This window comes from Phalangium opilio, unplaced genomic scaffold, assembly GCF_054372755.1.
Source record: "Phalangium opilio isolate 3A_F unplaced genomic scaffold, DU_Popi_V2 ptg000061l_1, whole genome shotgun sequence".
Classification (NCBI taxonomy): Eukaryota; Metazoa; Arthropoda; class Arachnida; order Opiliones; family Phalangiidae; genus Phalangium; species Phalangium opilio.
Window position 1 is genome coordinate 9,850,228 of NW_028324178.1, and position 20,679 is coordinate 9,870,906.

Below are 20,679 nucleotides of genomic sequence, written 5' to 3' on the forward strand. Positions count from 1 at the left end.
TTAAATAGTAGTGATAGACGAAAATGAAATAAGACTTGGCTGCACTTGGTAAATAGAAACAGCAATTACAATCACTATACACTGAATAGACGTAACTCTTAATGTTTCTTGATAATGATATTTGCGGGCTTATAGGCTTGTCATTTAAACGACATACATGTTATCTCGCTACCTTATATAACGGCTTTATTCGGTAATTATAATAGTCATGTTTTGCATCATCATTAATTGAAGTGCCTCATGAAAGACTAAAGGTCTTGCTGTTTTGAGGTCCATTCACGCCGAACATACCACTCAGTGGAAGCGTCAAGTACAAGTGACGCCTACAGTAGTAGGGACTATCCAAATACGCATGGATCCAAGATGGCCGCCACCCCAAGATGGCCGCCCTCTCCCCATCCACCAGACTCAAACCAAAACTTTTCAGACAAGTCTGGACTAGCCCGAGCTGTTAGTTTCAACCCCCATGACATCATCTTCTTAACTTAAACCAAAACTAAACCTATAGTCAACCTTGACGTCATTCCCTGGCTTGCTAACATTGGGTGTTGCCCTTTAACCACTCCAGCTTTCTGTAAGCCTAAAGTTAATAAAAACACAGATTTTAAGACATCAAATATTTACTTTTTATAAGATGTACAGATATGGGTGATAAATAAATACAGAATATATATTACAAAATAATCAACAACCAACAAGGATAAACAAACATGTTTTAAAGAGTTCATTTTTCACGTTAACCCTGTATCGTTATTTGACTCGGAAGTGCAATCGGCGGAGGGACGTTTGGGTTTATTTTCTAATTGTTTTCTGCTTCGCCGTTCAATTTCGTAAAGAGTTAACAAAACGTTGACTATTAACCCGTAAACAAAAAAGAAAATGAGGCACAACATATTGCGAGGGCTATGATAGCAAATGATATTTAAATAGCTAGTACATGCTATATGTAACATACTAGAGAGTTAAGCGGCAGTTTTAATTGGATCCTATTTGTCACATTAGGCGGAGCGTAAGTAAAGAGCTAATATCATTGGATAGGCTAATTAAGGTGGAGTTAGAAAATAAGCCTATAATTATAAGTCTGACAAGAATAACAAATATAGAAATAAAGATTTTTTAATAACAAACAATATAATATATACAATAACAAATATTTATATGAAAAACCCACCACCATTTAAAAAGATTAAACACCGGTCGACCCAAACCCCCCACTGCCGCGTGACGTCGGGGTCAAAGTCTAGAAACAACATAAAAATGTGTTACGTGCTGAAACCTAAATTAAAAAAACTTGAAAATATTTACCGCCGTTTCCACCGGTCTTAGCAATATAACCGGGGTCACTATCAATTGGGCAAGCCTATTGCCCCGCCGAATATTGTAGGCGGTGTCCCCGACGTTGGCTATGACGACTTTTATGGGTCCCCGATAGTCGGCGTCTATTATTGTTAAGAATTATTATACTTTTAAGCGCTATAAAATAACTAATAAACATACCTATCGTCCCCTCGGCGACAAACAGCCCTTGGGCCGTTAAGCTGCTACGGCCAACAAGGCGGCCGTAGCTGTTCTCGGGCAGCATCACGCCTAACCCAGTCGACACGATTTTGATACCGTGAGGGTCGATTACGGTATCCACTGGACAATATAAGTCCAGTCCGGCCGACTGGGGGGTGGCGCGACGGGGAGTAAGCGCTGCCGGATGGATTTTAATCACGGGCAGGCAGGGCAAACGAGGAGCAGTAGAGAAAGACATCTTAAAGTTTTTGGGACTGGTGTTTCAGAAACAGAAGTTAAACAACTGATAACTTTCATTTTGAAACCTGGGGCTTATATACAAAATTAGCGAGGTCAAATCTAATAGTGTCTAGGCAATACTTTCAAGATTCTTAAAATTCAATAAATAGCCAAAAAGTTAATTAGATATATAGGCATAAAATTACAAAATCTCTCCGAGGTCTTAGTTTTTTTTTCGTATGCAAAAAAGTTGTCTAGGTGTGTTTTAAATAATTCAAACGAGATCGTGTTATATAAAAAAAACCCTTTAGCGAAGGTTAAAAAGAAGTTACTTTGATAAATGCCTAAGGGGACAAATATTATTCGTATGCAAAAACTTGTTTAGGCGTGTTTCGAATAATTTGAATAATTCTCACGAGATCGCTTTATATAAGAAAAACAATTTATTAGTGAAGGTTAAAACTAATTACTTTGGGAGGGACGGAAATTGTTTTTTAACATGATTTAAATTTAAATAAATGTATATTAATATTAAACTAGAGAGGTTATTTTTTATATAGATAGATATCCTAATGTCTTCTATAATCTTTAGTACCAACTCCACAGTAAAAAAATGTTTTTTAGGTCAAATTAAAAATAGCGTATCAGACATAATTATATTTTTTAAATTCTTAATAAAAAAAACCATGTCTAAGCCTGTATTCTAAAAAAAAATGGCCCTGAGATTTTGGGTATAAAAGCTTGAGCATCGGTATTGGATTCTCACAATCGATCCAGCCATGAACAAGTACCAAGAGTCTCAATCTATGTTTGAATCTCCACCGTCTTCTCCTAATAATCGACAAGGATCCAGCAACGGTCAACGAACGCTGAGTCAATTTGTAAAACCCGACCCCGTTGAGATCCTCCTCGATTCTGACGACGAGGAGTTTGTCCAGGACGTGTTGCAGAAACACGTTGTCGGCGTCAACGGGGTTGAGGGGTCCTATCGCTTGAGAAGCGACGGGCAATATTTCGAAACTAAAATCCCCCCGCGAAAGGGGGATTTCTACATAGATATCAGTATATATAAATTTAAAGATATAAAAGACGCCCAGGCGGACAAACTGTGGGAGTGTAGACATAAACGGCTAAAAAGAGTCGTTGACGCTAAAAACAAAGACGCCATCAAACTTCTAAACGCTTTCCATCGCTTGGTGGACGACGTGAAGAACGACGCAGAAGCCGCTCAGCAGCCGCCAAGCAAAGTAAGTATCTTATTAACAATAAATTTACAAACCAAAAATTTTGTTCCAATTTTTATTATTTCTGATAGAGATTCAAAAAATGAGTTCGAGCAGCGGCAGCAGCGGGAGTGACTCGGAGGGTAGTGGCGGAGAGGAACACGCACAGGTAAACCGGTACTACACAATTGAGCGGCAGATTGACAAAACGAGTCGCAAGTGGCATTGTAAACAAATCGATTTGCGTATAGCTTTCAAAAATCTGGAAGACATTCCAACGCGAGATTTTTTTCGAATTTTTCGAAAAATTCTCGACGAAGTTATACGTAAATTAGTAACCGAGAATCCCGGGTATAATCGGGTTCGATTTGTTTTAAGCTCCCCCGGATTGACGACCCCTGTTAATATTAAATTTATAAAAATTGACAAATTCACCAGTAAGCGAATCATGCGAACCATCTATAGAGTAACGCAATCTAGTCGGGACTTTGTCTTTAATGGGGAAGATTTTCAGTTTGACATTATTTTTTTAAACCTCGATGCAAATATAGGAGTTTATTATAAGTCCATAAAAAATAGAACTTTGGTTAATTTGGATTATTTCGTTAAACAAAATAACCAATTTATTTTTATGGAGAACAATGATAACCTCTGCTTTGCTCGAAGTTTAGTTTTGGGTAAAGAGCTGGCCGATCGCAATTTTTATCGTCAAAAAAAGCAAGGTCAGCCATTTAACCGAAACAATTTTGACAAACTGAGACGCAATAGCGACCTTCAAGGTAATATTGCGAAAATCTTGCACAGGAAAGCCGGCGTCCCCGAGGGTTTCGTTACTCTAGAAGATATTCAAAAATTTCAAAATTATTTAGCTCCCCATTATCGAATCGTAATCGTTGATGCTGCGAATAATTTTACCATATTTTTCAAAGGCCCCCAAGCTCCTAAATTTATTTATTTATTAAAAATTGGCGACCATATCCACCCCGCAAAAACTTGGCACGGTATGATGGGCGGTTGTACCTCTTGCGATTTATGCTTGAAATCGTTTTACAAACGTGAATTGTTAAAAGAGCATAAATGCCCCGAGGATACAAAACCCTATATATGTTTTCGGTGTCAAGGAGAAGCTTTTCATTTAACTAACGAGGATGCTTTAAAACGTTGCGACGAATGCCACCGCTACTTTTTCCCGGGCCCCTGCTACGAAACTCATTTACTTAATGGCACCTGCGCGAGCCAAAAACGATGTTTAGAGTGTGGGCGACTGATGGGTGACGATCACGACTGCAATCCCGAATGCTCTCAGTGTAAAATAGTTCATCCGCCAGGTGAACATTTTGTTATGCCTTTGGAAACCAAAATGAAAGCCTCGCGGTTTATTTATTACGACATTGAGACTATTCTTAGAAATAATATCCACGTCCCCATTTTACTAGTTTGCGACGTAGAGACTGAAGCTGGCTTTGAAACTAAAATTTTTTACGGCGCCAATTGCGTCGAGCAATTTTTAAATTATTTATTTAGCGTCGAGCAGGTAGTTTTGACTGGACAGAAACGTAAAACGTACCAACCGCGCTTTACTAACACTCAAGTCGTAGCTCATTACGCGAAAGCTTTTGATAACTTCTTAATTCTTAATGCTTTAGTCCATAGACACGTCACCCCTGCCGTTATTTTTGACGGCAGTAAAATTTTAATGATTCATCTCGAGGGACCGCAAATTAGATTCCTCGATAGCTTTAATTACATTAGTCAACCTCTGCGTAATTTCACCAGCATGTTTAGCCTCGGCGATGTGGCGAAAGGATTCTTTCCATTTGATTTTCATACCGAAGAAAATCTTAATTACATTGGCGTCATCCCTGAAGCTTCGTACTTTAACGTAGCTCAAATGAAAGCCAATGATTATCGAGATTTTCAAACTTGGTACGCGTCAATGGAAGGATCTATTTACAACATCAAAGAGGAGCTTATTAAATATTGCATTCAAGACGTCAAAGTCCTGAGACAAGGCGTCGAAGCTTTTAGAAAAATTTACGTAGATCTAACCAAATTAGACCCTTTCTGCTTAAAAAATATTACTTTGGCGGGTGCTCTAACCACTATTTATCTTAACAATTACTATAAACCTTACAGCATGGGTATTGTTCCTTCTAACGGCTATAACGCAAAATTTAATCACAGTCAAATTAGCTTAAAATATCTCGCTTGGGTGGAGAAAACTGAAAATATAAAATTGCGCACTGCTTTAAGCTACGGGGGCGAGTATCGGGTGGGTCGCTATTTAGTCGACGGCTATAGCGAAACTCCTCCCAAAATCTACGATTTCCACGGTTGCTACTTTCACGGTTGTCCATGCCAAAAACTTAATGCCTACAATACCCAACTCAAAGCCAGCAACAGATTTCTGTACGAGCGGACCCTAGATAGAGAGCTGTTTATTAAAGAGAAGATGGTCGGGTATGAATATACCTCGATCTTTGAGTGTCAATTTGCTAAGCTTTTAAAAGAAAACGCCGAAGCAAAGGCTTTCTGCAAAAGTTTAACTTTTCGACCTCAAATATCAGCCCGTAGCGCTCTCTATGGGGGACGGACGGAAAATTTTGTTCTTAACTGCCACGTGCAAGGTGAGGAGAAAATTTTCTACAAGGATATTATTTCTTTGTACCCGAAAGTTTGTCGCGATTGTCCGTACCCTAGCGGCCACCCCATAATCTATAGCAGAGATTTTGACAAATCGCCAGGGTGGTATTTTGGCGTTATGAGTTGTCGTCTGCTTCCCCCTCAAGATCTCCACATCCCCTTAATTCCCTTCCGCAGCGGTGGTAAATTAGCCTACGCCCTCTGTCGCACGTGTCTAGAATTGCGAGCGGAAATCTGCGATCACACTGTCAACGAAAGGGCTTTCGAATCAGTCTGGCCAACGGTTGAAGTCTATGCCGCTATGGAACATGGATATAAACTCCTCGATATATTCGAAGTGTACCATTATCCAAAAACGGAATATTTCTTTGCCCAGTACATGACTGATTTTATCGCCCTAAAAGTGAAGAATTCCGGATTTCCCGCTCACGCTCAAACGCCTCTGCAAAAAGAGGCGTATATCGCTGATATAAACAAGAATGAAAAGCTTTCTCTGACCGTGGCGGATATTCAATCAAATCCTTCCCTGCGTAATATCGCTAAAATTAATTTAAATTCTCTTTGGGGTCGCATGGCTCTGAATACGGGAAAGATTCGCAGCATCTTTATCAACAATTATTACGAATTGATACGATACGCGAGCGATTACACTCTGGAATTAGTCGACTTACGGCCAGTTACGGAGTCGATCGCTCTCTTATCGTACAAAGCCAAAAGCGATTACGTTTCGGACTACAAACTGGGGTCGGCCATTGTGGGGAGCTTTGTTTCTTGCTACGGGCGACTCGAATTGAACAAGATGTTGCTTCAATTAGACCGCGCAGCCTTGTATTGTGACACCGACTCAATAATCTACCGCCATCTACCGGGAAAGTTTGACATTCCAACTGGCAATCATATTGGTTGCTGGGCGGACGAACTCGGCGGTGATTATATAACTTCCTTTTGTAGTACCGGTGCCAAAAGTTACTCGTTTCGCACTAGCAAAGGAAAAGAAGTCAAGAAAATTAAAGGGTTGACGTTAAATCGAGAAAATCTTGAAAAACTTGACTTTGAAACCTTTGAAAGTGTAGCGATGAATCCGGAAAAGGAAGTTACAGTCAATGTCCCTTTTAATTTTAAACGGGATAAATACAAGCTGCAGCTAGAGGCCGTTAAAATCACCAAAAGATTTCGCCAAACCTCGAATAAGAGATTGTTGAACGCCGATTTGACAACCAGTCGACCCTACGGTTTCAAAGAGGCAACACCCGCTTCAACATCTCTCTCGCATGAATTACGAGGCTAGGCGAAGGCATACTTTTGAGGGCTTGTGGGAATCTTGCGTTCCTATCGAAGCCCTGGCCAAAGACGGTTTCTATCTTGCAGATGTAGAAACACAGACGACGCGCTGCGCCTTTTGCGGCATCGCCTTGTACCAGTGGCGTTGCACGGACCATCCATCGAGGGAACATCGGAAACACAGTCCATCGTGTCCGATGGTTTCCAAAAAACCGTGCAACAACAAACCACTGCGTCAGGGGTTTTCCGACTTCCCGACCAGCGAGGGCGAGGATGTTTGCGAGCCTCTAATCCAAACATGCCCAGCCATCAACAAAGAGCGGTCGGGAAACGAAAAAGTGCGCGTGCGCATAAATCCGTCGTGTTTTCTTCTGTAGTGCGTGTGTACCAACTACCCTCCGAGTCTCGCGTCAACTTTAACCTCCTCAACGTTCAACGCTTCCGCCAGCGTTGTCTGGAATTAGAAGAGAAACTTTTTAAAAAAACAATTACTTCATAGGGGATTTTTTTTTTTTGGGTAAAAGGGTTTCGTTTATATTGTTTAAATATTTTTTAATTTGTGTTTATTAAGGGTCTTTGGGTTTTGGGTTAATTGTATTTTTGATTATATATATATATAAACTGTTAATTAAAATAAAAATGTTTATTAATCAAGATGAATCCAACCGAGTCAGTCTCGCATTCTTTAAAGTTCCAAACACCCGCCCAGTTTCTAATCGTGGGGCCAACGCAAGCGGGGAAGAGTTTTCTTTTAAGTAACTTATTGCAAAATCATCAGCTTATGTTTGACCCACCGCATAAAAAGGTTATTTATTGCTACGCCGCCTGGCAGCCAAACTACGAAAAATTGAAACAATTGATTCCGGGAATTCAATTTATTCAAGGCTTGCCAACGGCGGATCCGGACTTTTGGGAAATGAATCGCGACTCCTACTTGATACTAGACGACTTAGCTAGCCAATTATTTAAACAAGCTCATATTGCCGATTTGGTGTGCGTGACGTCGCATCATTTAGGGTATACGGTTATTATTATTACTCAACAACTGTTTCCCAAGGGTAGCCAATCGCGGATAATATCTCAAAACTCTTCCTATTTTATAATAATGAAAAATCCTCGAGATGTCGCCTCTATTAGATATTTGGCGCAACAAATAAGTCCAGATAACCCGAAGCGTATTACGGAGGCGTACAGACTAGCCACTAGAGAACCCTATAGCTATTTGTTAATTGATTTAAAACAAGAAACTCCGGAAAATTTACGATTAAGGTCGCGAGTTCTACCTCACGAATCACCTATGTATGTCTATGTCGATTAAATTTAATTGTCATTTGAATAATGGCCCCACGCGTTAAACGTCGATCAGCAAAACGCTCCCGGCTCGTCGTAGCGCGTCCCTCGACCAAGTTTGCCAAATTTGTCCCTTATTTACAGAGTTTGCGTCAAACTAGCTGTAAACAACGGCGAACCCTCTTAAACAATAGTAGCGCGCCTCAATTAAAGAGCATTCAGACAATTTGTAAGAATTTAAAGGGCGGGGGCATTTATTTGAGTAAAGATCGCAAGAAAAAGCTAGCAAAGTACAAGAAAATTATTAGACAACTCGGATCAAGTACCTTGTCGCAGAAAAGCAAAAAAAAGCTGTTGTTGCAGCAATCAGGTGGTTTTCTTACGACGTTGCTTGCCGCAATCTTGCCTTCAATTGTCCAAGCCATAGCTGCTAAACTATGAAACAAATGGTTCTCGTGCCCGCTAGCGCAGTAACTTCAACAGCTGCCCAAGAGCACTCTGCTTTGGACCGAGAGATTGAGGATATTTTAAAATCGCCATTGAATGCCTACGATAAATTATATAAATATTTAGACGCTTTTAAGAAATATTTAAGTATCGAGAAACAAATTCCTTTACCTAAATTTGAGGTCGTAACACAGGCAATGTCTAATGTCCCCACGCCGCCATTACCGGTCACCCCTAAAATGCCCCCGCGAAAAAAACAATTGTCATGGCCGAGCTATGCCACGTCATCACCGACAACAAGCGCTTCGGGCAGTTCTTTTACTACGCCTAAACGAACCGAGCCTCGGCAAAAGGTTTTAAAAAGCGAAACGACTGCGGGGACACCAACGCCCGAAGATTTTTACCAACAATTTGGGCCGACTTATGTTGGAGATATGGTGAAACGGCAAGCCGAAGTTCTTGCAAATCATTTGCAAAACACATTTTTCACGCCAAAAAGAGAGCTAGAAGAAGGAGCTGTCGGTTATGCAATTCGTGACGACGATTTACAAGAGGAAATTGTCGATGAACAAGAGAATTTAGCGGAGGAAAACGGGGACAATTTAACGGACTTGGAAAACCTGTTTGAGACGGCCTCCGCTAAACAGAAAAACAAGAAAAAAAAGAAAAAACCTCGGAAAAAGAAAGACGAACTCCAAAACTTAGGACCGCTGGTTCCATCTAACGAGAGGAGAAAGAGGCATAATAAATGGCGCGATATTGATTAATAAAAAAATGTAATATTTAGACAAATAAAAAATTGTTTTATTGCGAACAATATCTGTGTACATGTTTTTTTAAATGTAAAGATAAATATAATAAAGCGACATAGTCGTTAAGTTTAAGATTCTGGTCATAGATGGCGTCTAATATCGTCTTTCTAGCCACGCCCTGACAGCGGAGTGATAGGTACAGACAACAATGGACGCCACACAGTTGAAAGAATGGATGCTGAATTTGTTGTTTATTGTAAACAACTCGTTTCCCGTATCGTTTTAAATTAACTTTATAGTATCGCGGCGAATTTCCGTAAGTGCAAAACATTTCCACCGTGTCATTGTTAGAAAAGCACGCTATCCAATGTTCTCCAGCCTCTCCAGCTGCTTCATTATTGAATATAAAGCAAAATTTGGACCTTTTTGGCCGTTCTGGGAGTCTGTTTACTGGGAAGCATCCTAAATAGTAGGGTCGCGTTCTTTTGTCGCAAGTTAAAAGAGCGTTTATTTGCGAAGTGTTCATAATTTAGTCTCGGGTAACGAGACTTTTTGTAATTCGGCGCCGTAGAAAACACCCAGAATTTGCTCCCCCTTTAAATCTGCTACGCGATAGACGGGCGGTGACCTGGGTATGACGTCAACAACTCGAAATATTTCGTCAGTAAAGGTGCCTCCCGAGCTGGTTTTTCTAAATACTCTACTAGCTATAGAAAGACGCACGTGATCGCCAACTTTAAGCCTCGGTGCGTATCGATTAATTCCGTTTGATTTCCCGTACAGTTTATTCCAAATGATTGATTCGTTATCTATATTAACATGAACCGGTGCAATTCCAGTAGTTGAATGAACCCGTTCATTATAGGCTTGAGTAATTAAAGGTAAATATTTAACGTAATTTTTATTCCCCGTGGCCGTAATAACCCGGGCAATTTGTTCCTTAATTGTTCTAATAAAGCGTTCCGCTAAACTAGCCTTATGCTGACTCCTGGCAAAATGTATTTGCACATTGTTTCGTTTCAAGAAGGAGGCAAAGTTGCGCGAACTAAATTCCCCACCGTAGTCCGTGTATATTTTTAAAGGGATCCTCTCTCGAAATATTTTTTTAAAAGCTTCGATAACCTCGCCAGATGTTTTGTTTCTAAGAGGTACTGTCCATCCGTAGCGGCTTAAGACGTCAATGACGCACAAAACATAGCGAACATTTTTATTAAAACGTTTTAATTTCGGTAGATCCAACAAATCAGCTTGAAAAACGTCATCGATAGTTGAGGCGTACACTTGGTTAGTTTTGAATCGGAAACGTCGAAATCGATGTTTCGTATAGGCGGGCTGTTTCTCGAGAAAGGCGATTAATTTTGCTTTTGGCACGTCCGGTAAGGCCTTTTGTAATCTGGCTAGCGACCCATAAGCGGCCGGATTTGCCACGTCGTAATAAATTTTTCTAATTTTAGCATCCATGTCTTGACAAGTATAAATAACGACTAAATGGTTTCCCAATAAACAACTTTATTTAATACACGCAAAGGTATTTTATAAAAACAATATCAGTTAAACAAATACGCTATATTAGTACATTTATTTTAATAGCCATAAATCAAGGCATTCTTTAAATCGGCAAAACTGTTGACAAAATAAGCGTAAATATCCTCTTGATCCTCGATCCATCCATGGTCGGTCTCAAATTGATGCAAAATTTTCTCACGATCCAGTTGAGGCAGCGCTTCGTGCAAATTACGCTCGACTCGATCGCTGAAATTTGTGTCAAATTCCGAGCAGCTTTGAGAGTGGCATATTTGTTTTCGACACTCGACGTTGGCGCAAGTGGAAGTGACGTCAAACAAGGTGGTAGTGAGCTCGTTTAAAATTAATTCGCGCATGCGACAGACAGCTATCCCTTTAGCCTTGAGATCCTCGTCAATCAACGGCTTTAAGTCGATCAACGTCTGCCATCCTGTTTTGTTCAGGCTAAATCCTTCGCTGGTGCTAAAGTTGAGGAAATAACGACTGCCGCTACCTCGTTCATAGTATCGAAGATCGATTAGACGTTCATCTTTCGAGTTGACGAAGCATTCCAGCTTGATGCGCTCTTTGACGGGCAACCAAATATGATAGCGAGGTATTTTTCCGTCAAAAAAGGACGTGAGTTCATTTTGAAACCGAAACAAAGCGTACCAGGCGTTAGGTTTTAATATAGTTTTTGTACGCGTATCCGATCTTTGAATTAATATTTTAGGTTCAATAGATTCAATGACGCAAATATCGAGCTTTGGCGTGACGGTGTGTACTTGGTGCATCTTGGCTCGCGACTGATATTGTATTTATAAAGTTTTAGTCTTTTATACGTTGGGGTGATTATAAATAATTTCTCTGTTTTTAGATATTATTAATTGGTTGTTTGGAAATTCGGCCATGACAATGCACGTGACGTTTTCGGTTAGCGGAGAACTAAATCTTAACGATAATCGCAAGTTACCAGTCTGGGGCATGGAATTTAGACCTAACGAAGCGAGATGCTCTCTACTCAAATCAAAAACAACGACAAAAAAGCCCTTCTTATATAAATCGTAAGAAATAATATTTCCTCGGTCAAGACCTAATATCTCGAGACCCTCGAATAAAGAATTGTAACATCTAACGTACTGGTCGTCGTCAAAATTGGGCGTAAAGGGGATATCGGGATAATTTTGCGAATTTAAAGAGAATTGCATGAAATCGAGTTTGAAGTGTTGGAGATCCAGGGGGTTGGAAGTTGCTTCCCCTACAAATTTTTTATTAGTAACGAAAGCCACGACAGTTCGCGAGGGTAATTGCCCCGTAAACAAGCTGTCCCTAATAAAATCTTGCGTTCCGGTGGTTATTAAGAAATTTTTCATAACAATAGAGTTTACTTCGTAGCGAGCGTTTATTCCCGAGTTTAACATCTGGGCGTGAGCTAGTTGCAGTTCGGGATTAACCTCAATTTCGCGCGTAAACAAGGTGCATTCCGTTAAATCAATCTTATACTTTTTGCCCTGCTCATTGTGAATAATAGCGAAATCCGTGGAGCTTCGATGAAGTCTAATTCGCACCTCGATATTATCTAGTAAGAATTTGGGCGTTTTGAACATATCCAAAAATAATTCGCCAATTACATCGCACGTCTTTGATTGGGCCACGCGTTTAGCGCGACGACCAATACCATTATCTTCTTTGTTAATATTGGCGTTATCTAAAGCCGTCGCCGGTTCGATAATGGTATCCAAATAATATAACATAGAAGTTAACCAGGAATTGGCCGCCGTTTGTCCATAATTTAAAAGTATTTTAAAATAGGCCATATATGGGTACATATTATTAGGTTGCTGGACAGCGACGCCATTAAGAAATAATTCTACTTGACAAAATAGCGAGGCAATTATTAAATTTGTCACCGAGACTTTCTTTTCCGCATCTGGAACGGCCGTGCCGTCCTCGTGCAAAACGCGAAATTTTACTCTCAAAAGAGTTTTAGTCAAATCATGATAATTGTTAGAGGGAGGAATGATAAATTCTACATATTTAGCATTAGTTAGTGGGGCAATGGGATAATGAGCAGTCGTTTTAGTCCCCACAATATTATTATTCACCACTGGCTTTTCAAATACTTCAAAGTCGGAAAGAACACTTTCGTAGGTCGACATGATTAGTCTAGAAAATCGCGTTTAGTGCGTCGCTTAACACGTTTGCTCCGGCTTGTTTTAGCAGTCCTCTTTCGTTTTCGGCCCGTCCCGCTTTGAGTGTTGACGAACCGGTCCACGCCTTTATGTAGTAGGGAATTTATAGATTGTTTGACATTTCTTTTAATCGATTCTCGAGGTGATATTCCGGGGTTTTGGGCATCGCTAATTACTCTACTCGTTAACCCAACAGCTTCGGACGCTAAAGTACTAATGGCCGGCCTAATAAAGGGTGTAATTTTGCGCAATAAAGAATTAAAGATACCGCCAACACTAAAACGACCTCCGGATTGGAAAACGTTTGCGTGTAAAGCCGGAAGGGAGGATCCTCTTTGGAAATACAGAGTGTATCTATTAGGTACCATTGCTTCTGGGCTATTGACGTCGACGCCTAAAAAACAGTTTAATATATACTTTGCCCAAATTAAACGGAATATTTTCCCCGTAATCGGATTTCAATTCAATTTCAATTTCCTGTATATCGCTAGTTGAAATTGGATAAAAGTCGATATTATTAAATATTTCCTGGTTCTCCTCGTCTAGCAGCGAAAAAGCCGGCATTTTTATGAAACGTAGCAGAGGAGCTTGACCACCACCCACTACTTGTTGACGGATAATATTGGTATAAACAAACATGGCATCGACGCCTCTCATGATATCAGCGGGATACTCCGAAGTCTCGTTATTGATATACCGATCCAACTGATTACTACTAAAACCTAGCAATCGTCCCAGTCCTCGGCCGGGTGTTGTTTTGGGAAACAAAATGGAAACCGTATCGTTCAGTTTTGAAACCGTCACGGTTCCGTCTACATTCTGCGTAAATTTTAGACTTTTCCTATGCGCCGGGGACATGGCTTCGCCCATGGCACTTAAAACATCGCTAATATGATAATAAACCCCGGGAGGAATTTCACATGCAAAATTGTCAACTCGTTTGCCTTGAGGGTTATCCTGTTGATATCCGGGTAGGGACGGCTGGTCAGCCATATTTGGGTCTTCTGGAAATCTATCCACATCGTATTCGCTAGTCCAAAAATTATTATCCGCTGTCAGGGTCATTATTCTTAATCGAGGATTTACCAGAGCCACTCCCGAATGACTGTGTTGAAAAAATTCTCCCTCTTCGGGAATGTTAAATAACTTGGCCATTGGTCCAGCTACCGAGACGCGAACACCTGGCTCTATTTCGATACGAACATAAAATCTATCTTCCAGAGCATTTTTGAGAATGTACATTTTAAAATACTGGCGAGGCATATATTCTTGAACCCCCAATAACTGGTTTATGATTTTTAAATGTAAAGAGAAGGGAATTACGGCCCCGCTTGCCGTAAAATCGCAAATATAATCGCCCGCGGGTATTTTGATTTTTGCGACACTAGTCTTAGTAAATAGATACATTAGTGAGTCATGAACGCGATAATTTACAAATGTGTCATTAGTTGTTTTGAAATGCGTAAAATTACGCTCTAAAGGTTTAGTGGATAGAAACGTCCCACCAACGTATTCAGCTTCTAAATTTAATATATCACGCAATTCCTTTGGGAAGAGCATTTCAATTTTTGCCGGACAATGGATTCTAAAATAATGCTCCGCTCCTTGCTTAATAACGCTAAATTCGGCCTGATGTAATCTTAAAGGGTCAAAATTGCGCGCAGTTATTTGGAGGTTTTCGGCAATTTCTTCATAAATCTTATAATCATCTGTCGATCTAAACTCGCCTGACACTTTAAAAAAGAAATAAAGCCAGGGTTCTTCCCAGGGGGTATAGCGCTTTATGGTTCTATTGACTCGATATTCTATGTATGCATTGTCTTTGTCTATAGTATATTCTTCTAACGTCATGCTCAAGGGTCCTAGTTGGTGTTTTCCGGAGTAATATCTATCGGGGTCAGCGCCAAGCAATTTAGCTACTTGGGGAGAAAATTTAATTTCCACCCATTCTGGTGTTTTGAAATTATACACGATAGCATACCCCCAATTATCTACTGTGTGGTATGTTACTTGAATTTTTTTAAATACTAATTTTTCTAAAGTGTTGGCTACGGCTCGATAAAGCCCTTCGGCGTTTTTCTCTGGCGTTTTACTGGCTTTAAAAGTTTGAGGTAAGAACAATACTGTGTAATTGTCATAATCTTCAGGGTTAATAGGCTTAGGCTCTTCGGGAATAATTGGTTCAGGCTTTTTTTTCGGTGGATCAACCGGCTGCGGAAACAAGGGTTTTTCATCAACCGGTGGTGGGGAGGGAGTCGGTAATACGGGTAGCTCTGGAGATGAGGGGGGTGTGGGCGAAGGTGTGGGTGTTAATGGTTCAAAGGGGGCGAGGGGTGGAGTGGAGGGTTTTGGGGGTGGTGGCGGAGAAGAGGCTTTCGGGGGCGGTGGTAGGGTTTGTTTCGGGGCTGGTGGTGCTGGTGCCGGTGGAGGAGAGGGAGGTTTTGGGGGTGGTGGCGGAGAAGAGGCTTTCGGGGGCGGTGGTAGGGTTTGTTTCGGGGCTGGTGGTGCTGGTGCCGGTGGAGGAGAGGGAGGTTTTGGGGGTGGTGGCGGAGAAGAGGCTTTCGGGGGCGGTGGTAGGGTTTGTTTCGGGGCTGGTGGTGCTGGTGCCGGTGGAGGAGAGGGAGGTTTTGGGGGTGGTGGCGGAGAAGAGGCTTTCGGGGGCGGTGGTAGGGTTTGTTTCGGGGCTGGTGGTGCTGGTGCCGGTGGAGGAAAGGGAGGTTTTGGGGGTGGTGGCGGAGAAGAGGTTTTCGGGGGCGGTGATAGGGTTTGTTTCGGGGCTGGTGGTGCTGGTGCCGGTGGAGGAGAGGGAGGTTTTGGGGGTGGTGGAGGAGAAGAGGTTTTCGGGGGCGGTGGTAGGGTTTGTTTCGGGGCTGGTGGTGCTGGTGCCGGTGGAGGAGAGGGAGGTTTTGGGGGTGGTGGCGGAGAAGAGGTTTTCGGGGGCGGTGGTAGGGTTTGTTTCGGGGCTGGTGGTGCTGGTGCCGGTGGAGGAGAGGGAGGTTTCGGGGGTGGTGGAGGAGAAGAGGTTTTCGGGGGCGGTGGTAGGGTTTGTTTCGGGGCTGGTGGTGCTGGTGCCGGTGGAGGAGAGGGAGGTTTCGGGGGTGGTGGAGGAGAGGAGCGTCTCGGGGGTGGTGGAGGAGGGGTTATTTTGGGTGGTGGTGAAGGTTTTCGTTTTGGAGGAGGGGTTATTTTGGGTGGTGGTGAAGGTTTTCGTTTTGGAAGAGGGGTTATTTTGGGTGGCTGTGGTTGTACAGGTACTACGGGCTTAGCTGCAGTAATAGGAATTGGAAGAAAGGGAGTAGTTCGCGGTAAAATAGGCATAGATGGGGCTACAGGCTTATATTCCGGTTGAGGTTTTTTTCTTATCGACGGAACTTCGTGGCTTGTTTTACGTTTAATGGCGGCTTTGGGAATGTACTTGTAATCAAATTTTTTTTTAAAACTATCTCCAACATTATCAATTTCGATTTCCACGTAATTATTAGTGTAATTTAAACTTATATTTTTAGCATGCTTTGATACAGGATATTTTGATATATATGGAACATCCTCGTAATTATTCTCTTTAAATTCAAATAGCGTGGTCAAGGGGGAATCAGCTGGTATTTTGAACCGTATGTTTTCCTCTCCTAAAACTTGCAGGTAAACGGGAAAGTTGGTATCTAACTGTTTTCCCAGGGCCCCGTCTTTATATTTATTCACTAATTTAAAAGATAATTTGCCTTTTAAATACGGATGACTGTTTACATCATCATTTAACAGCTCGACAAAATTTTGGGGTAGTTCGTACTCTTTGGTCTTGGTATAACGATTGACAGGTATCTCTATTTTTTGATATTCAACAGGCTCTCTAACAGCTGCATAGTTGCCATGGTTTGGGTCACTTACAACCTGAATTTCAAACTTGTTAAACTCTTCGCTTATATTCACCCAATGATTTGGAAATATGATTTCTGCCAACCCAACTTCATAATCGCTACTCAAGTTAAGAGGTTGATGCAAATAATTTTTAAAACTTGATTGGGTATTGTTTGGGTATATATCTAAACACGTATTAGACGCTAAAGTTAAAAAAAAGTCGTCATTCATGACTAACGCCTGTTTATCAACTAACCCCAACTTCTTAAACAAACCTTATTTTATACATAAATTTCATAAAAAGATCGGCCATAGCTCGGTAGACTGGCCGGGATTTGAACTCGCCACCTTTTTGGGTATTACATTAGTAGACCCTGCCTTTAACCACTGAGCTATGGACGATCTTAAAATACACGCCGTTTATCTTCATCAAAAAAACTTAAATTCTTAAACTTTTAAAAGTCGCTACCCTTGAAAAATCTACGTAGCTAGGTAATTGACCTTACCCGATTCCGGTAAAAAAGACAACGCCCTGGTTAGATTGAGCCGGTTTCAACCTGTTTTCAAGCGGTTATTATATAAGACGTTGGGCTTTAATAGTACGTTTCAGGGTGTGGTCGATAGGGTGTGGTCGGTAAAAAATAATTTTTTTATCTAGAGAAATTGTTTAATATTAAATCTGCTCTCGGTCATTTAGTATATAAGCTCCGTGTTTCGTGAAGAAAGTTATCAGTTGCCCAGCTATGCTCTTAAAAGTCCAACTAAAGATGTCTTGCTTTAACTCGTGCCGCTTTTGTTGGGTGAGTAAAGACCAAACTCAATTTTCCAACGGAAAAGGGACCAATTTCGATTATGCCAACTGTCTCTTCTCGGGCATTGCCTGAAAAGGGACCAATTTCGATTCATGGGCTAGATTTACGTAGCTTTTCTGGACAATCTCTACTCATTTGACTGCCCGAAAAGCTGCGTAAATTTGTGTAAAGTCGCATTTTCCATCGCGACTTCTCCTGACAGAGTGACCAGGCCATCAGAAGGCTTTGTTCATGCATCCTGATGGCTAATGTCGAGGAGGTTCATGAATCGACCTTCATTGCAGCGTAATTTGCGTCCATACAACGGACTATAGCAATGAAGGAAAATAAGTTAAGTCCCGCTACTTCTTCCGTGGCAAGACTTAATTTGACATGTTTTCCATTGATCTCTTGAAAGTTGCGTAAAATTTGTGTGAAGTCGGCTCAGCCATCAGAATGCATGAGCAAAGCCTTTTGGTTGTGGTTCGATTTCATTTGCAATGTCGGGCTGACGCTGCAATGAAGGAGAAGTTCTGGCTCAAACAACCAGACCAGAACAAGAAGGCCAAGCCTCGCAGTGGCTCGGATGTAACTTCCTTCGGGAGGTAAAGGGTCAACGAAGAATTTTATGGGACATGGCCCGTACAACCTGACAAGCCCTGCCACCGCATAAGGTTCTGCGTACCCTGCACCAAATGGAGCACGTTCTCTTCAGTGAGGCCTTGACTTCGATGTCCTTCTCAAACTTAACAGCTGTTCGCTCGATCAACGTGGATAGGATTCGGAGCCGAAAGGCCCAAGATCTTCATGAATCAATGGAGGCATGTACCACCAGAGTGCCTGAAAAAAAGCTAGTGGCCGACGCCCCGCTAGAGTGAATGCCACGTTGATGTCGTGAAATTGTTAATAAAACGCGGCGCTAATTACGATTTAAAGAGCGGCTTTCAGTTAAGATTTTGACTAAAATATCAAGTTTTGAAAATCAAAATGTCACTTTGAGCAAGATGCTTTTTACGCCAGAGATAAAAACAACTACCTTCAAAATTTCGATTTAAAGACATTAGCGGTAAAAGTAGCGGTAAATATTTCTGGTTTTAATTTAATTTTTGTTTATATTTATATTCTTGTTATTCTCTATTTATATTCTTGTTATTCTCTATTTTATTGTATATATTATTTGGTATTTGTTATTAAAAAATCTTTATTTATATATTTGTCTTTGTTTCTCAGACATACTTTAAAGGTTATTTTTTATGGCGGGAAATTCAAACAAGAATCTTACAAAATAACTAGACTGGTTTATTAAAAGAACTACAGCCTCCGAGGGTTAGCCGAGCTTGTTTTGGGGGGAAAAATGGGTAAAACCCCTCTAAAGAGTCATAGCATGCTGGAAGGTAGGGTTGATCAGGTAGGAATTTAGCTTAATCTTTGTTTGCAAGTTTGGTGGATGAGGAGAGGGCGGCCATCTTGGGGTGGCGGCCATCTTGGATCCATGCGTATTTGGATAGTCCCTACTACTGCCTACAATGTAACTAAACCTTGGAAATGATACTTTTCACGTACTAGTAGCGACAATAATCCCTTTTACACGAGAATGGAGGCTTCATGCAGTACTTACAGCGACAATGGTATGAATTACAAGTGTCCACTTCAATGAATGTCTTATTAGTATTATCAGACGTAAGATGAGACTAGAAGTAAAGAGCTCTAGCATTGGTAGTAGATCCTGGCACTATTGAACAAATTTGAGGATTTTATGCCGCTTCCATCGCGCCCACACTAGAGAAAAAAATTGGTCGAGTTCCAAAAACATTTCCTACCCCCTTCCCCTCAACCTAAAGCCGCGGAACACGGACGCCAAGTGAAGAATTTGGTTAGCTCAGTACTTCTAGTCTCATCTTACTTCTGGTATTATAGATCGTGTCTGTGTATGACTTATTCACCTTCCTGTTTGTGTTACGCTCTATTGCCGAAATTATGGTTTATTACATTTGCCCTTTGACGTACGTTATATTAAAGGACATCGGTTGTGCATTTGTTAAGGCGATTTACCTAGCTGGGGAGCCATACCAGAACCCTCTCCCCCAATATTAGTGGACAACGCAATTGACACAGAAATTGTCTGCTCGTCACCCTTTAAAGCAACAGGCGGTTCCATTTTCACCCCTAGCATTCTGGCAAAGCTTCTGGACACATTTTATCTTGCCAAGGCAGGAACCAATCAGACCTAATGCATGCCTTTGGCTAAACTAGCCTTTACCACGCTTAGCCACTGTGTAATACAAAAGCCATCTTTAAGGGGCAACAACGGAGGCGCCCTTTGCTTTAAAATCTAGAACAATTACAGGCTTTAAGCCATCGCTAAACATACCACGTTAGTTTTTAAAGGGGCTGGCCGGAGCTGTTGGGGTGAAGGGGGGGTCAAACTGTTGGTTGGCATATTGCTTACCCGCCCACCGCGACGGTGGCGCCATTTCTTATGGCCAAAGAGCTGGGTGTTTTCCCCCTGAACTAAGGGCGGACTTCACCCCAACAGCGCCGGTTAGCCCCTTTAAGGGTAACGTATACACGTCATTGGTAACGCCTTCCTGACGATGCGTACATTGGAACTTGACGTTTAAGATGTAACGTAGTACGTGGGTTGTGACTTTAGCTCTGTAATCGTTCACAGGCCGCTTATTAGTTGTATCCCTCATTGAAAAAGTGTGTAATCTGCAATACGGTTGTAAGTACCATTTCTATCGTTCTCCTTAGCAAAGGGTGAGCTGTACATGGATGTTGTATTGGATCAGAATAGCCTTGCAAATGAAAGCGCGCGATTTTGGGAGAATGATGCCACGGATAATGATTCTGAAATTAGAACGCATGACAATGCCATCAATGACGTAACAGATATGCTATTTGACAGAGATTTACACATTCAAGAGACAGACAATGACGATGCCGACCAAGAACATGAAGACCT

The 20,679-nt window shown here is 41.4% G+C and overlaps 2 protein-coding genes and 1 long non-coding RNA gene across 5 annotated transcripts; 2 read left to right on the top strand and 1 right to left on the bottom strand.

Moving 5' to 3' along the window:
- Window positions 1-323: 323 nt before the first annotated feature.
- On the bottom strand, window positions 324-1,756 carry LOC149665053 (uncharacterized). The gene is made up of 3 exons (XM_089841933.1): window positions 1,498-1,756; window positions 1,306-1,439; window positions 324-1,240 (listed from the first exon to the last, which is right to left on the bottom strand). Exons 1-3 carry the CDS (start codon window positions 1,754-1,756, stop codon window positions 1,187-1,189), a joined length of 447 nt encoding a protein of 148 aa, XP_089698059.1. The 3' UTR covers window positions 324-1,186.
- A 192-nt stretch (window positions 1,757-1,948) lies between these two features.
- Window positions 1,949-7,544, top strand: LOC149665054 (uncharacterized). Of its 3 annotated transcripts, XR_016368385.1 has the most exons (3): window positions 1,949-2,984; window positions 3,053-3,129; window positions 6,972-7,544. XR_016368385.1 is itself a non-coding variant. In XM_089841931.1 (2 exons), the coding sequence occupies exon 1, from the start codon at window positions 2,517-2,519 to the stop codon at window positions 3,093-3,095; it is 579 nt and encodes a 192-aa protein (XP_089698057.1). In that variant the 5' UTR covers window positions 1,949-2,516; the 3' UTR covers window positions 3,096-3,129; window positions 6,972-6,981. The 3 variants fall into 3 exon arrangements, 2 of the variants coding, with proteins under 2 accessions (XP_089698057.1, XP_089698058.1); XM_089841931.1 differs by having other exon boundaries at window positions 1,949-3,129; window positions 6,972-6,981; XM_089841932.1 differs by lacking the exon at window positions 6,972-7,544 and having other exon boundaries at window positions 3,053-3,941.
- A 9,185-nt stretch (window positions 7,545-16,729) lies between these two features.
- On the top strand, window positions 16,730-18,924 carry LOC149665055 (uncharacterized). Its single transcript, XR_016368386.1, has 2 exons — window positions 16,730-17,723; window positions 18,133-18,924. It is a non-coding gene; the product is annotated as an uncharacterized LOC149665055 (long non-coding RNA).
- The last annotated feature ends 1,755 nt before the right edge of the window (window positions 18,925-20,679 follow it).

Coding starts and splice junctions, on each gene's coding strand:
- LOC149665054 (XM_089841931.1), top strand. CDS start 2,517: ATGAACAAGTACCAAGAGTCTCAATCTATGTTTGAATCTCCACCGTCT.
- LOC149665053 (XM_089841933.1), bottom strand. CDS start 1,756: ATGTCTTTCTCTACTGCTCCTCGTTTGCCCTGCCTGCCCGTGATTAAA. Junction 1,440..1,497: donor TGTCGCCGAGGGGACGATAG/GTATGTTTATTA, acceptor TAACAATAATAG/ACGCCGACTATCGGGGACCC. Junction 1,241..1,305: donor TAAGACCGGTGGAAACGGCG/GTAAATATTTTC, acceptor TGTTGTTTCTAG/ACTTTGACCCCGACGTCACG.